At 40.6% G+C, this 16,805-nt stretch overlaps 1 protein-coding gene across 3 annotated transcripts in view; it reads right to left on the bottom strand.

Moving 5' to 3' along the window:
• Positions 1–2,398: 2,398 nt before the first annotated feature.
• Positions 2,399–16,805, bottom strand: part of IFIH1 (interferon induced with helicase C domain 1) — a 58,687-nt gene continuing 44,280 nt past the window's right edge. The window contains exons 9-17 of one of the 3 annotated variants that reach the window (XR_009453830.1): positions 13,713–13,836; positions 12,906–13,178; positions 12,064–12,323; positions 9,313–9,462; positions 7,613–7,774; positions 3,788–3,978; positions 3,240–3,333; positions 2,863–3,140; positions 2,399–2,631 (exon numbers count right to left, since the gene is read on the bottom strand). Coding sequence is in view for 2 of the 3 variants with exons in the window: in XM_059704258.1 (XP_059560241.1) it covers positions 2,961–3,140; positions 3,240–3,333; positions 3,788–3,978; positions 7,613–7,774; positions 9,313–9,462; positions 12,064–12,323; positions 12,906–13,178; positions 13,713–13,836 (1,434 nt within the window). In the remaining variant the exon portion in view is untranslated. Of the gene's footprint in view, positions 2,632–2,829; positions 3,141–3,239; positions 3,334–3,787; positions 3,979–7,612; positions 7,775–9,312; positions 9,463–12,063; positions 12,324–12,905; positions 13,179–13,712; positions 13,837–16,805 lie in introns of those variants that run through there. The other 2 variants (XM_059704258.1, XM_059704259.1) reach the window with 2 other exon arrangements.

The following is a 16,805-nucleotide window of genomic DNA, read 5'->3' as shown; positions in this document are numbered from 1 at the left end:
ATAAAATTTTTACATTTCTTATTCACAACGTTTACTTGGAAATACGTGTTGTTCTAAAATTTCCTGACTTTCAGGCCTTTCAAACCTGCCTTGAGACACGTAACTTCAGCTAGCGTATCTGTTTCATGAGACCCCTTTAGCTGCCTTCAGACTCAGCAAGTGTAAGACAAACAAGGACTTAAAATGAAGAAGCCAGGGAGCCAGAGCATGGACTAGGACAGTGGTCGGCAAACTGCAGCTCATCAAACTGCGGCTCGCGAGCCACAATCGGCTCTTTGGCCCCTTCAGTGTGGCTGTTCCACAAAATACCGACTTCTGCACACGGGCCACGAAGTTTCAATCGCACTGTATGTGCGCGCCCGCATGTGGTATTTTGTGGAAGAGCCACACTCAAGGGGCCAAAGAGCTGCATGTGGCTCGCGAGCCGCAGTTTGCCGACCACGGGACTAGGCGAATGGTGGAGTTATAAGAGACCTTTGAAATCATTTGATCCAATCTCATTTTCCAGGTGGGGAAACACAGGCCCTATGAGGTGAGGCTGAAACACAGGCCCTGTGAGATGAGGTTGCTCAATGTTGCCCAACTAACTGAAGGTTTTATGGTGACCAAAACTTGGGAATTCTGGGAGGCTGAGGTCTGCATGTTATGAGCACATTCTGTAAATTACCCTAATGTATTATGAGTATTAAACTGTTCAATAACAATCCATCAAATGCTACAATTATCAATTGTTTTTTATGAAATACATTGCACCATGGTTTGAGTTTCAGGTATAATCACATATTAAGTTTTATACTATTCGAAACATATATTTTAAAACTTTGAAGTAGAAAAAAACACTTCTTTATTTAAAAATTAGTGGAAACATAGGTGGAAAAAAACTGATATTTGTTGACACCTTAAAAACAGTCTACATATGTTACAGTAGTACATTTAGCTATGTTATGCATTTGGTTTCTTGCATAGTTTCCAAAGTGTTTTAGAAGAGAGCAATAATTTATGTGGAGTCAGCTGGAGTTTTAAAAGGTATTTTAAGAAACCACAATCTTCTTTTGCCCTCTTGCATTACCAAGAGCTCTGACTGGTTAATATTCACCGTTGCTTAAGTCCTCTTAGGATTCAAAGTTACTGCTAGACTGAATTTAATGAATCCATCAAAATCACAGAAGAATTTTCTTTTGCCTCCTCCAACACCTTGCTTCTCCTTAGTCATGGGAGGAAAATGCTTCTGTGAAGCAGAACACCTGTGAGACTGGGAAGTGTGGTTGAAATGGTCAGTTGTGGCTCTGTCTCAATCATGTGGCTCTTCTATGCCTAAAGAGGCCACTTGTCTACTGGGAGAACATTCTAGAGTGCTAGACCTTGCATCCATCAACAAATGGGCACACTTCATTCAGAAATGCTGAAAATATCACAGCACCCAGAGTTTACTCTTCTGTCTTGGGCTAGGGGTGGGGTGATGAAAGTAGACGTTTATACTTTATTCCCTAATAACATCCAGCATCGGCTCCTTGCTAAATCCTTTGTGAGCCCTGGACATCTCCATTGACACAGGTGATCTTGCAGGTTTTAATAACTGGTCTGGAGCTACCATTCCTGTTGTTAGGTAATTTTTGAGTATAGTGTCATGTTCATGGAGGGAAAACTGAGGAAGCAAGTCTTAAGCCACCTGATGCCACATCCTAATAATATCTTGCCTTTTATGGTGCTTCAAATTTTTCACAGTGATTGAGATATATATATATATATATATATATATATATATATATATATATATATATATAATCACTTATCAACAGAAACTGGGCAAGTGGTGTAGGAGGCATAATTATAGGATGGCCTCCAAGATTTCTGCCTACTGCTACATATGCCCTGGACAATCCCCTCACCTCATCTGTGGTCAGAACCTGGGAATGGGATGAGATAGTAAGCCCTGTGATTACAGTGAAGACTTCATTTTAGCAGATGAGAGAGAGAGAGAGGGAGGGAGAGAGGGAGAGATTCTCCTGCTGGCCTTGAAGCAGCAATAGCTGTGCTGTAAAAGGGCCAGGTGGTGAGGGAGGCCCTCGCTCAGAGTGCTCCCAGTGGACAGTTAGTAAGGAAACAGGAATCCCACTCTACAGCTGCAAGCACGCAACAGCCAACAACTTGAAAGAGCTTGGAAGCGATTCTCCCTGACTGTGTTCAGATGAGAACATCGTCTGGCTGACACCTTCTCAGACCCTGAGCAGAAGACCCTGCTCAGACCTCTGAGCTACACAACACCAGCAATAATAAATGGGCATTGTTTTGAGCCACTAAGCTTGTGGTAATTTTTGATGCAACAATAGAAAACTAATAAAAGCAACGGCAGACAATGTTACAACCATTTCACCAATAAGAAGACTGGTTCAGAAAGTTGACTGATTTGCTTATTTTATTTTGAAAATTAGTGACAGAATTGAAATTGGTACCTTAGACCCTCATTTATACTCTGCATTTTTTCAACAGTACTCGCCACCCTACTGCTCCACACTAATGAATATTATTGATAGAATTTCTTTACCCCTGTCCATAAACAAGATAAATAATGAAAAGTATGATATATTGTTTTACTCCATACAGCTCATCTCAAAGTACAACAATTATTTTTTTAAATTATATTTTATTGATTTTTTACAGAGAGGAAGAGAGAGAGATAGAGAGTTAGAAACATCGATGAGAGAGAAACATCGATCAGCCGCTTCCTGCACATCTCCTACTGGGGATGTGCCCGCAACCCAGGTACATGCCCTTGACCGGAATCGAACCTAGGACCTTTCAGTCCTCAGGCCGACGCTCTATCCACTGAGCCAAACCGGTTTTGGCTACAACAATTATTTTATTAAATTCTTACATCAGTTCTTTAGTATAAGAAAAAACAATCAAAATCATATTAAGTGTTAAGTTCACAATGTTTTAAAAGAATCTTCAACCAAATGTCAATCTTCATCACTAAACAAACAATATTCTGAATAGTCCAGATCAGGAAATGTGATAGGTAATTCTACCCATTTTTTGTATTGTTTCTTTGTTGCATTACTTTTGAAAGACACTACAAAATTCTTTATTTTGAGACAAGGCAAATCTAAGCCTTTGTGCACCATCATCGTTCCCCAAGCCTGGAAAACAAAAGAGAGAACAAAACAAAAATTAAATTTACATTAAATTAAGAATTCCTTTTGGCCAGAGTAGGAATGAACCCACAGCTATATACTCACCTGGCCACATGTTTTGCAGATGATCTCGCCATTTGTTTGATAGTCTGCAAACTTCTTTTGCAGTGCTTTGTTCTCTCTCACAATGTAGAGTTCCCTAAAATTATCAAGGAGTAAGAAACATCCCTGAGAATTCGCAAATGACCACTATGCAGCCCATAGGTGCATGTTGTTGAACTTGACACTCATCCTCAGGCAGATGCCCCTTCCACATCCACCTCTCCAGAGGCATGCTGCCTTTTGTGGCTTCTTTCTATCTGTTAATTATTTTAACTTGACTTAAGTTGTTCAAAACTTTGAGAACAAATGTGAACATACACACACTGATATGCCTTGGATCAAAATGGCTTGAAGTACATATTACACTTCTCCGTTTCTCCCCAGTGCAGTATATTTGAAAAGTAGACATTTGAAATAGAGATACAGTTTGAGGAAGTTAAGAAAGTTCTGGAAAATAATAAATTCAATTTGTACTATTTTCGAAGAACGTTTACAATACAACCTGCTTCACATCCTATAAAGAAGCTTAAGTGGACTCTCCTTGAACTTACTTGAATTCTGGTGTCATATTGACATGGTGCATTTTCTCAATCACGTGGATATAGTCTCCAGTGCAGGCGACCACACTGCAGTTTTTGCAGAGGAAACTTATTAACGATGGGTTTTCCTTGCAAAGCTTTGCGTTACTTCTCTTGAATTTCATTTTCTTTTCCATTATACTTTGCATCTGCAATTCCAAAATCTGCATCGAGAAAAAAGTATTCTGTGGTTTATTTATTCGCTGTCTCACTGAAGTAAGATTCTTGAATTCAGAGACCTTAGATAGTTGTGAAACTATACTCTTGGTTTATGTCCTAGAAGTTGAAATAATGAGGCAATGGCCCATGTACAACTTAGTATATGGACCTTCATGTAATCATGAAAATGTGGGACCCTCAAAAATCAAACCCTTCTATTTTTTAAAAATTTCTATTGTGAGAAAGTCCTTAGCAATATTTAGCAAAAAAATAAAATAAAATAAACCCAAAAATTCCCCATCTACCCACCTCGTATTAATTATCTCATAAAATAAATATAAATTTTCTTCCATATGAATCTCTTTAAGAACTAAACATTGTTATTACATCACCCATAGTCTTGTCTTATCTATGACAACCCCCCCGTTTCTTTCGTTGTTTCTCATTTAATTTCTAGATGCTTCATTATCTTAGCAAATCTCCTTAGCGACATCTCTCCTTTTCATGTTCGTAACAGAAACTACCAGTTTACAATCTAGTAGCCATTTTTCCTAGGAACAGAACCATAATTTTATTCTGGGTGGAAATATGCTAGCTAAATGACTATATTTCCAAGCTAGAGGTCAAGGAGACATAAGAAAATATTAAGTGGTGTTTCTCCTATGTATGTGTACTTTTGCCTTTTCTATCTTTTTCCTCCTTCCTGCCTAGAATGAGCATGTGGCAGCTAAAATTCTAAAAGCTATCTTAGACCCTGAGAATGGGAGCCAAGTACTAAAGGGTGGAGAAGACAGAGAAGAGGCCTGAGGTCCTCCTAATATCATGAAGCTGTCATATGACTTTAGATTGTCCACATTCTTGATTCGAGAGAATAAGCCCTTATGCCATGCATTCCAGGCTCTGTGACTAGAGGCCAAACTTATTTCATCACATAAACCATCTAGTTTATCAAAGGCAGAAAACCTGAAGTAGGGACTGATTAGTTCTCACACTTACACAACTTCACAGGAAAAAAACGTGGTTCTTAAATAATATACCTCCAAACTGAATCTCTTCTAAATGGCCAATTTGTATTAAATTGTGGAGGAAACAATTGTTTTCCTTAAGACCTAGTGAAAACTTTTATGTTTTCAGTGAAAGTAAAGTATCAGTGCTGATGAACGAAGTTGAATGGTCCATCTCTTTCGTTCTTGCCTCTCTGTTTTGGGCCTTGACTTAGGGTAGCCATATTTGCACAGAGAAGAACAACTTACAAGCAAACCTACAGGGTGTTGAATAGTTTAATCAGAGAAGTACAAAGATTAATTTCCTATGAAAATTATAACAATATAATAAATTAGCCTGGCTGGTGTGGCTCAGTGGTTGAGCACTGACTCATGAACCAGGATGTCACAGTTGGAATCTGGTCAGGACACATGCCCAGGTTGTGGGCTCAAATCCCCAGTAGGGGATGTGCAGGAGGCAATGAATCAATGATTATCATCATTGATGTTTTTCTCTCTCCCTCTCCCTTCCTCTCTGAAATCAATAAAAATATATTTTTAAAAAAACCAACATAATAAATTAAAGTTCTCTGATTCCAGTTGTTTTTGAGAGTTGTCTATGGTTTAGTGAGCTGATTGAATGATGATTTGTCGTAGGATCACATACATGTGGGCAATTAAGACACACCTATAAGTTCAATGGGAAAATAAAAGTAAAACTAAGATCAATATATGGATATGTAACCAGGACACCATAAACTAAAAGATTAGCCCTAAAATAGTAAAGCATATAATAAAATAATTAGAGGGGGGGGAAAGAAATTATGATAATTGATAGGCACAGCTACAATCAGACTGTCTGTTGAACCTCAGAGGGAAGGCAGGGGAGGGTGGGTGGGAAGAGATCAACCAATGAACCTGTATGCATGTACGCATAATCCATGGACACAGACAGTAGGGTGGTGAAGGCCTGGGGTGGAGGGGGGGGCAGGGGCGGGCTAGGAGAAGTCAATGGGGGAAAAAGGGGAATTATGTAATACTTTCAACAATAAAGATTTAAGAAAGAAAAATTCCAAATAAAATGTAATACTGTAATAAAAGTTGTTGGGTCAATGCTAGGGCAAAGTTTAAGATCTCCAATTTTAGAAGCTTTCAGTTATGTATAAAGTTTGTATAAGACATGGAAACTCACCTATGCGTCAGCTCTTACCATTAATTTGCAGTTACCCAGCACTGAGTAAATGCAGAGGATTCTCTAATTCAGTGGTTCTCAACCTTGGCTGCACATTAGAATCACCTGGGAATCTTTTTAAAATCCTGATTTCTGGGCCCCATCCTCCAGAAATTCTGTTGATTTGTTACTAATGTTGTGGCTCCACCCCATAACAAAAGAGACCTAAAAAGATAGTCCATTCTGGAGTCCCTAAAGGATCTATGTCTTATTCTAGATATTGTCTGGACAAAATTGACTCAAACTCCAGAGATTGTTCTAGAGTTTATCCAATACAACTAGCCTCGAAACATCAATTTTTGAAAACAGCCACTTGATCTCACTCATTTAGGACATTAAATGTAAGACAGTAACTTTCCAGTGACATTATTTGGCCACAAATGCTTGATTTGACACTACAACATGTTTGGTTTGCCTTATATTTTAAAAGGGTTTTAAAATACAAGTTTGTGTAGAAACCTGGCCAGGAAACCTTGGAGTTGGTTATAGCAATGCACACCAATTTGAAAGCAACCCTTTCGTGAAACTCTATTTAGGGTAGAGCCAATTCCAATGTTAAGAAACTAACATTCACACCCATATGCAAGGGTGTGAATTTTCTTCTAAATGGATTGTTTGCTATTATAGTACTTACAGTCTTTAATTCAGTGGTATGGGGGATTTCCTGAAATATTGCAGAAATACTTTCTTCTTTCACGGCATTCTTCTCACCACCCAAATAACTCTATGTTAGTAAACGGAGATGCTGCTAGATGACATAATATGTATTTTCTTTTTATTGAGATGTAGCCTACTCTCACTCCCTCTAAGAGGCCTATCCCAACTATTCCGTCTAAAGTGCCTATCTAGTGACTTTTTCCACATCATCCCTTTCTAATTTTCCAGCACTTGTTTCTACATGATATAGTTCTTGCTTCATTTCTGTTTATTATTTCTCCTCTTCAAATCCTCAAATCTCACTATATACACATTAGAATATAAGCTTCATGCTGCAGGGGCCTATCTTTGTTGTTTGTCTATCTGTTTTCTATTTCTAGAACGTTCCCTGGAACACAGGAGGCATTTCATAAATATTTCTGGAATGAAGAAAAAAAAATATGCCTGTGCAACCAGATTGAACCAAACCAGAATTACTAGGTTGGGTTGAATGGATGAGTTACACTAGTCCTTCCAGATTGAGCACAGCTTAAATTTATATTACCGAAGTTTACGGCTGGTTCTGCTGGAATGGCTCCCTGACAATCCCTGGCCAGTAGGGATCCTGATTCTTTGGATGGGAATCTGGACTAAGCGTAGCTCATCAAACTGGAACTCAAGGTTCAGCACATTTTCTGTCTGGAGACTCGGCCACAAAGATATCGATGGTCAACCACATGCAGCCGTTTTGAAGTGAAAACTAAATTCGGAGAGGCCCCCAAACAGTACCTTGTGAGCATACTCCTCTGGCTTCATATTTTGAACACGGTCTATAGCTTTATACATCATTTGCTCTCGGAAGTCATTAACTGTCTCACGTTCAACAACTCCGGAGCCGCTGTGGGCAACCAGGACGTAGGTGCTCTCATCGGCTCTGGCTCGACCACGGGCCTGAGGACAGAGGGAAGTCACGTAAAAGTAAGGCTCTGCCTTGCTGAGATCTCTCCCATTTTTGTCCTGGAATGATGTTCACTGCTCATGTCCCAGCCTTCAAATGCTCTCTTAATTGTCAGTAACGTTAGCTATTATCCATTCTGTATAAGTCCATTATTTGAAACTCAAAATGCACTTGGTGGCAGAAACAATCTTCTTGAATGATGATGGTTAGGTTCCCACACAACCCGCAAAGCCTCGATAACACAATGCCATCCTGTCCAGCCTTTCAGTACCCTGGGGTCCCTCTCTCAAACCCTAGGAACCATCAGTAGTGATTTGGACTAGGGGAGCCCACACCCTCCCACCAGTGAGGATGGGTGGATGGATGAGGAGAAGGGGCCTCTCTGACCTTGACACCAGGGCCCTGGAGTGTGCAGCTCTCTCCCAGCACCTTACATTGGATTTTGAACACATTTCCCCATGAAAACACACTCAACATGGTGATAAACCTCCATAGCCCTCTTTATAAAGTGATATTCAGATACATTGTGAGTAACAGAAAACTGTGTGGCCTGGCCCAGGAACCTAACTATCAACTCTAATACTATACTCATGAAAAATGCATTCTGAGTAACAACTAACAAATCAACTCCTGCAATAGAATTACTTCCTGATTTGGTGCCTGCCTAGTGATCTTAGTCCTCCAGGACTTGTCTTCCATTCAAGATGCAATTTAAAGCATGAAATAACCCTTTTGTTACTTTTATGGGAAGAATATTAAGCAACAACTCCTATGCTTACTCAACAAAAGGTAACAATTGTATTGTTAACATAATGTGGGCAAAAGATAAAGTAAAATCGAATGAAAACTGGGACATTTCACTTTTTTCTCTTTCTTTGCATATATATATATATATATATATATATATATATATATATATATATATATATCTGCCTCCCACCCATCACCATTTTATTATAAAAAAAATTTAAACATACAGAAGTTGAAAGAATAAAAAAAGAAAATGCAGAAACAGCAGGGCTCCCTAAGGTTTCACGGGTTACTTTGTTGGACATTCGTGGGATGCTGTGCGTTAGACTCCTGGTCCAGCTGGGAGCTCACAGACATCCTGGGAATAAGAAGGCCTACTTTGATTCTTACAGATGGGGCCAATGCCGTGTTCCTAAAAAGTCTTAGGACACAGAAATAGCAACCAAAGAAGAGTTTCTGTTTAAAAAGACAACAGGTATCTGGCTGTAATATGAATTAAACAATACAAAAGGCAGTAGTGCACAGCCCTTCAAGATTTCTCTCTTTGTGTTTCATTGAGGTATAATTGACATGTGTTACTTGTAGGTGTGCAACATAATGATTCGATATTTGTATACAATGTGAGATGATTTCTCTTTTCATAGGAAAACAGCTATATTTTTAAAAGCTATGTGTGCTATTTTACTAAATAGAACGACTAAAATAAAATAAGAACACAAAATTTAAAAATTAATAGAAAAAAAAATTAAAAAATTAATAGATTAGAGGTATTTGAATGTACCTGGACCATGGCTATTTCATTAGTGACAAGACCATAACGAATAACGATATTGCATTCTTCAATATCCAGGCCTTCTTCTGCCACTGTGGTAGCGATAAGTAGATTTATTTTTCCTGTGCGAAATTTACTAATGACTTCTTTTTGTTCATTCTGTAGAGACATTTTAATAAATTAAATTTTGTGATGCTAACCACATTAAAATCATCTAATTAGGAGAAGAAATAATAAATTGCAACTGGTCAGTGTAAATCAAAGGATTAGATCAGACACGATTTGATGCCATCTGTTTTTGTCATTGAACAAAGACATGATGGTGAGACAACATTTGATTTCCAATCTGGGATTATCACACAATAACAAAAATATTTCCATCTTCCAGTCTGGAGGTGGGGAGATCATTTATGCCAAGGAAATCAACTGATGGGCAACTTGGGAGGAAGAAAGGAAGAGATGAGGAACTTAAGTGGGCTTTTCTTTTCACTACATTAACTTCAGAATCTTTAATATTCAAAGCATAGCATGCAGTGACACTTCTAAAAATGGTTGTGTCTTGAGTCATCAAGAAATACACACTACGCACATTTGGTCACACTAAGAGGCATTCAAGCCAGAAACGTGTGGAATATTCCTGGAAGGACAGGTGAGGAACTGAAAACACTGGGTGCCTGCGAAGGAGGGAGCTGGAAAACTGGAGGACAGTGATGGGCCCTGTGCCGTACTAGTTTTCAAAGAAGTAAATCTATTCTCTGTTCAAAGGGATGGCACAAATAAACACGAAAGAATAAGTTATCAAAACACAATTAAAACAATTATATTTAAGCTCAAAAATCTGAATTCTGAAAGTTAATATAAATACAGAAATTAATTATGCTTTCTGGCCCTTGCATCAGAGGAATGGGGGAGCATAAACTAGCCCCATATGGCTAGCATAGTTTTATTTTCATAATCACTCCCATCAAAGCTGCTGGTCCAGTTTGCCGATGGTGCACATTCACACTATCTCTTGCCCCCATACTTTAAGCAAAAATAAACATGTCAGACTGACAGTGTTCTCCCATCCCTTCCTTTCTTCTGAGAGGCAGCATGTGCCTTGATCTGACTCTTAGCTGCTGCAGAATCCTGCAGAGAGCTCCCTACCCAGTCTTTGATAATTTCTCCCTCTTGCTCATATGTCTACTGATAAAAACTTACATGTCCTTGGATTTTAACAGAAGATGTAACTTTAATAAAAAGAATTTCAGACACAGTGTTAGACAAACCGCCCCCCCCCACCCCGCAAAAAAAAATCAAAAAAAAAAAAAAATCAAGAGTTAGGCAACTCCTCTCCCAGGAAGTTCAGCTCAGTTTACAAGTTGAGGCTGTGGGGAGTGAGGAAAGGGGTGTGTGCTATATTCGCATGCAGCCCCCAAGTCCTAAATGAGTAAGTAGAGAAAAGTAGCTTGAAAATATACTTTCCATTTGTACTTCACCTTTTTTTCAAAGAGGAACTGAGGCCATATACAAAGTCATCGCACTCAAACTAATATAATAGAAACAAACCTAAAAATAGGACCCAAAGTAACCAACTATAGACGTATTACTTGTAAGAATTAACACAGAGGCTGTGAGACTAAACTTCACTTTTTCCTGTAAGACTCCTAGAATCTAGGGCAAAAAGAGAAACATATTAACTAAACTAGCTCTCATCACAAAGAAGCAAGCTCCTTACCCATAAAAACAAATGCTTTCTCTGGAATTAATTTGAGAGGCAATTTTAACATGAGTCCATCTAGAGCAGTGGTTCTCAACCTTCCTAAAGCCGCGACCCTTTAATACAGTTCCTCATGTTGTGGTGACCCCCAATTTCATTGTTACAAATCAAACATAATTAAAGTATAGTGATTAATCACAAAAACAATATGTAATTATATATGTGTTTTCCGATGGTCTTAGGCGACCCCTGCAAAAGGGTCATTTGACCCCCAAAGGGGTCGCGACCCACAGGTCGAGAACCGCTGATCTAGGGAGTATGTTAAGAGTTATAGTGGACAATTTCAAGAACTTCCTTTTCAGCAAACTCTGAAACAAATTTAATTTGCTCCATTGGACCAAATGGTGATGACCATATCAGAGTTGAAGTGCCCTGTTGTCCAGCAAGATTCGGGAATAATATGACTTTAGGAGAACATTTTACTCTAACAAGCCACATGCGTGTAACGTCTACAAGTGCCTTTTTCCTCTCCCAAGTGTTTTTTACTGTGCACATGAGAGGTAGCATAATGAAATGACAACAAAACAAAACAAAAAAAATTAAAAAGGAAAAGCTCTCATAATCCCAAATCTCTAACACATCAAATGTCTTAAAATTTTCCAAGTTCCCTTACAGATCTCATGCTACGCAAACATATTTTACATAGTTCTAATTATAATGCACATATGTTTGAGGAGACTGGATTTTTCCACTTGATAATTATATTGCAACCATTTTTTCTATCTTGTTTCTAAGTTTCAGTGTCAATCATTTTTGCAAAGGAAACTCACTTTAGAAAGTTCCTTCAAGTATGTGGATAAAAATGACTCCTAGGGCAATGCTTAGCCTATCAAATACCACAGATTAGATTGCTATGAAACTCACATTTTACTTCAAGAAAAAATACTTCATTCCATAAAGTTATTTGTGGGGTGGTGAGGGAATTGATGAAAAGAAAGAGAACAAGTAGTTTGTGAAGAGTAATGACAGTATAAGATTAGCAGTCCAAAAGGTGTTCATACCTGTGTCATGGGCTTAAATTCGCTGCTGTGTCCAGCTCCAATCAGATGGTGGGCTTTGACTCCTACTTCTGCAAATTTTTCATTTTCAGTAATCCACTGGGAAAGGGCATATGCACTCTGGCGTGTTTTTGTGAAAATTATTCCTCTTGCTGACCCCGCAGTCCTTGTATACTGTTCCATTATGGTATTTCTTAATTTGGTCAGCTTTTCATTTTCATATTCTGGGTTTTCAGCCAGTTTCTTCAACATTTTCTTGTTATCTTTAAAAATAATTAGTTTAAATTGGTAAAATATATGGTTACAGGGGAAGATTTTATGTAACGATGCACTGAGTTCAATTACAGCTAATCTTTTATCTATATCTAATAATCAGGCTACTTAATAAATGTGCCCAGCCAGCATGGCTCAGTGGTTGAGCATTGACCTATGAACCAGGAGGTCACAGTTCAATTCCCAATCAGGGCACATGCCCAGGTTTCTGGCTCAATCCTCAGTAGGGGGCATGCAGGAGGCAGTCCATCAATGATTCGCTTTCATCACTGACGTTTGTATCTCTCTCTCCCTCTCTTCCTCTCTGAAATCAATAAAAATATGTTTAAAATTAATAAATGTATTGCAGTGATCTTGTCCAAAATTCACATGATCAAATTAGTGATTGTGATCATACACTTCATGGCTACTCTGGTCCTATCAACTAGAAATAGCCCCAATATGAGTAGGAGTTCTCCTTTCAAAATGAAATATGTTCAGAGGGCCTTTCGGAGAGCTCTTAAAAAGCAACAGTTCACACCAAAGAGGTAAAATGCATGAGACCATGCAATAAATGTCACATTGATTCTTACCAAAAAATAAATCCATGAGGAATTTATCGGTGTCATCCAGTTTCAAAGGTTTCTTGCCATCATTCCCACCTTCATCACCATCATCGCTATTGTCACCACTCTCATCACTATCTTCTCGGATTGCAAACTTCTTTTCTCTCTCATCTTTATAGAAAGTTTCAAGGTGATTATAGGCATCAATCATTCGGATTGTGTCATTAATTTGCAGGGCCTCATTGTACTTCCTCAAGTGTTCTGTACAGAGACGGTCTTTGCGATTTCCTTCTCTTGCAGCTATGAAAGAATACAGTATGTAGAGTGAAATAATGATCAATCACCCCCCTTAATACTGTGCTGTGGACTTAAATATGTTTATTATACGACTCTAAAATAGATTTCACCTTGTTTCTGAAATGAGAAAGCAAGACTCAAAATGTGCCGAGAGCTTAAAAAGGGGGCAAGTTTTCCAACTCCGACACTTGCTGTTTGAGTTTTGCATCAGCAAGAACACATACCTGATCCAAGCTGAGTCAGAGGAATGGCATAAAAAAAACAAAACATATTAGTTGAGCTTGCAACTGGAGACAGAGTTGTTAATTTTTATCTTAATATTTTAAATATACAATAAGTGGAAGACTGGTGATAAAAAGAAACTGGATGAATTGATGCCGCCTTCCTTAGATAAGGAATTAGGATATTTAACCTCGTCCTACTTAAAACACAGAAATTCCATCTGCTTTCAGTTTTCTTGGGAATATGTGATATAGTCATCTGAAATCTTGGCATAAACATGGGATAAACTAAATGTTAGATCAAAACCCCAATTACCTTTTTTTTCCATTTGAATGGTCCACTGTTCATAGGGTTGAGTTCCAAAATCTGGCATTGGGTTCATTTGGCAAAAAGTTTGAATCTTTGTCATTATTTCCAGAAGTCTGCCTTTAAATGGATCCTAAAAGTAAGTTATACACTTATTCTTAGATGTTTATATTGTTAAAGGAATAACATTATCTTTGTGAAAATAATTCCCATCTATATATATAAAAGCACCAGGGGACAGACACTCAATGAAAAAGCTGCCCCCTGGTGGTCAGTGCACTCCCACAGCAAATCTCTAGTGCAGGAGTTCTCAACCTGTGGGTCGCGACCCCTTTGGGGGTCGAGTGACCCTTTCACAGGGGTTGCCTAAGACTATCAGAAAACACATATATAATTACATATTGTTTTTGTGATTCATCACTATGCTTTAATTATGTTCCATTTGTAACAATGAAAATACATCCTGCATATCAGACATTTACATGACGATTCATAACAGTAGCAAAATTACAGTTATGAAGTAACACCGAAAATAATTTATGGTTGGGGGTCACCACAACATGAGGAACTGTATTAAAGGGTCGTGGCATTAGGAAGGTTGAGAACCACGGCTCTAGTGGTTGGCCAGCAGCATCAACATCCATTCATTCTGCGGCTGGCCCGGTGACCATTGCTTCCTCTCCTGACCCCGCTGGGGCCTTTGGCCCAGGGCTGGGATGGGGAACCGAGGGTGGGTGGCTCCTTCCCCAGGGGAGCTGAGGGCCAGCTCCCTTCTTGGGGCCGGCAGCCAACCTCCTGTGCTGTGTCCGTCCCCCTAGATGGCAGACCCCAATCTACCCACCACCTTCCCAAGGCAGTGGTGGCGTGATGACATGGGAGGGAGAAGGGGGGAGGCAGGGAACCGCACGGTGGTGGGGTGCCTGAGTCGGCGTCCGCATCCATTCCTTCTGCACCCGGCCTGGTGACCATCGCCTCCTCTCCTGACCAAGGCGGGGGGGGGGCGGTCAATGGCAGGTTCCCTCCTCAGGGCTGGCAGCCAACCTCTCGTTCTTCGTTCTTCCCCGGCAGCAGGCCCCATTGGGCCCACAGTCCCTCCCTTATCTCTCCCCGAGGCCAGCAGGCCCCGATTGCCAGCCAGACCTATGGACCCCACACGTGCACAAATTCGTGCACCGGGCCTCTAGTGTTATAATAAATTTGATTCAGATTCTTTGTCTAGGCAAAGTAGTAAGTTAACCTCTGATCACCTCTTTGTAAATTTATTTTTTATTGGTTTTTCTTTTAAGAGTCTTTATCTCAAGACACATCCACACCAACACCCTGTACTACTTCTGGAATTTTCAATTTAAAAATTTTATGAAAAACCCTAGCTGGTTTTGCTCAGTGGATAGAGCACTGGCCTGCAGACTGAAGGGTCTTTGGTTCAGTTCCAGTCAAGAGCATATGCCTGAGTTGTGGGCTCAATCCCCATTGTTGGGCATGCAGGAGGCAGCCAATCAATGATTCTCTCTCATCATTGATGTCTTTATCTCTCCCTCTCCCTTCCTCTCTGAAATCAATATTTTTAAAATTTTACTAAAGAAAAATTAATGAGTGATAATACTGGATGCTAATACTAATTTTGAAAAACATTATAGTAATGCCACAATTAGTTAGAAAACCTACAATCCAATTTAAGAGACATTTCTCTTGGAAGAACTGGTTTCAGCATTATACCAGAATTAAAAGTGAAGAGAATTTTAGAAAAAGCTAGACACAGAAAATTGCTTACTGTATGACTTCATTCATATAAAGTTCAAAATCAGTCAAAATCCATCCTTGGCGCTAAAAGTCAGGGTATAGGGACTGGGCGGGGGGGGAATGATGAGTTTCTGGGGTGCTGGCAATATTCTGTCTTGATCTGGATTTGGGTTACACAAGTGTGTTCTGTTTATGAAAATTCAGGGTCTATATTAGACACTTAAAATTTGTACTTTCTTATGTGTGTTATATTTCAATAAAAAGTATACTAAAAGTTAAAAGTTAGGTGGCAGATTTTTAAATATATATATACTAGGGGCCCGGTGCACGAAATTCATGCACTGGGTGTGTGTGTGGGGGGGGGGGGGGAGTGTCCCTCAGCCCAGCCTGCCCCCTCTCACATACTGGGAGCCCTCAGGGGTTGACCCCCATCACCCTCCAATCGCAGGATCGGCCCCTTGCCCAGGCCTGACGCCTCCACCAGAGGTGTCAGGCCTGGGCAGGGGACCCTCATTTCCCCCCATCACTGGTTCTGCCCCCAGCCCAGGCCTGAGGCCTCTGGCCCAGGAATCATGCCTGGGCAGGGGACTCCCATCACCCTCTGATCGCTTGCTCCACCCCCCGCCCAAGCCTGATGCCTCTGACCCAGGCTTCAGGCCTGGGCAAGGGGACCATCATATCCCAATCCCCGGCTCCGCCCCCCACCCAGGCCTGATGCCTCGGCCAGAGGAGTTGACCCTCATCACCCTCCGATCGCCAATCACCAATCACCGGATCGGCCCCTTGACCAGGCCTGAGGCCTCCAGCAGAGGTGTCAGGCCTGAGCAGGGGACTCCCAGCTCCGCGCGGTTGCAGGCTCCGCCCCTGCCCAGGCCTAAGGCCTCTGGCCTAGGCATCCGGCCCGGGCAGCGGGGACCCGCAGCTGCAGCGGCCCTGCGATCGTGGGCTTCACTTTAGGCCCAGGCAAGGGACCCCTAGCTCCCGGGACTGCCAGCTTCGACCGTGCCCAGCTCCCATCGCTGGCTCCACCCCTACTTCCTGCTATCACTGGCCAGGGCGGAAAAGGCACCTGATTCTCTGATCATGGCTGGGGGGCAGGGCAAAGGCAGCCCCAGGGCTGCCTTTGCCCTGCCCCCCAGCTCTTAGCTCCCCCCTGGGTTTCCGATCACTGTCAGTGGCAGGGGGCTTCTTCCTGCTTTCCCTTTCGCCTCCCTGCATTGTGCCTACATATGCAAATTAACCACCATCTTGTTGGCAGTTAACTGCCAATCTTAGTTGGCAGTTAATTTGCATATAGCCCTGATTAGCCAATGAAAAGGGTAGCGCCATACGCCAATTACCATTTTTCTCTTTTATTAGTGT

Source organism: Myotis daubentonii, chromosome 7 (assembly GCF_963259705.1).
Source record: "Myotis daubentonii chromosome 7, mMyoDau2.1, whole genome shotgun sequence".
Classification (NCBI taxonomy): Eukaryota; Metazoa; Chordata; class Mammalia; order Chiroptera; family Vespertilionidae; genus Myotis; species Myotis daubentonii.
The sequence above is the reverse complement of the archived record's forward strand: the minus strand, read 5'-3'. Positions and strand labels throughout refer to the sequence as shown.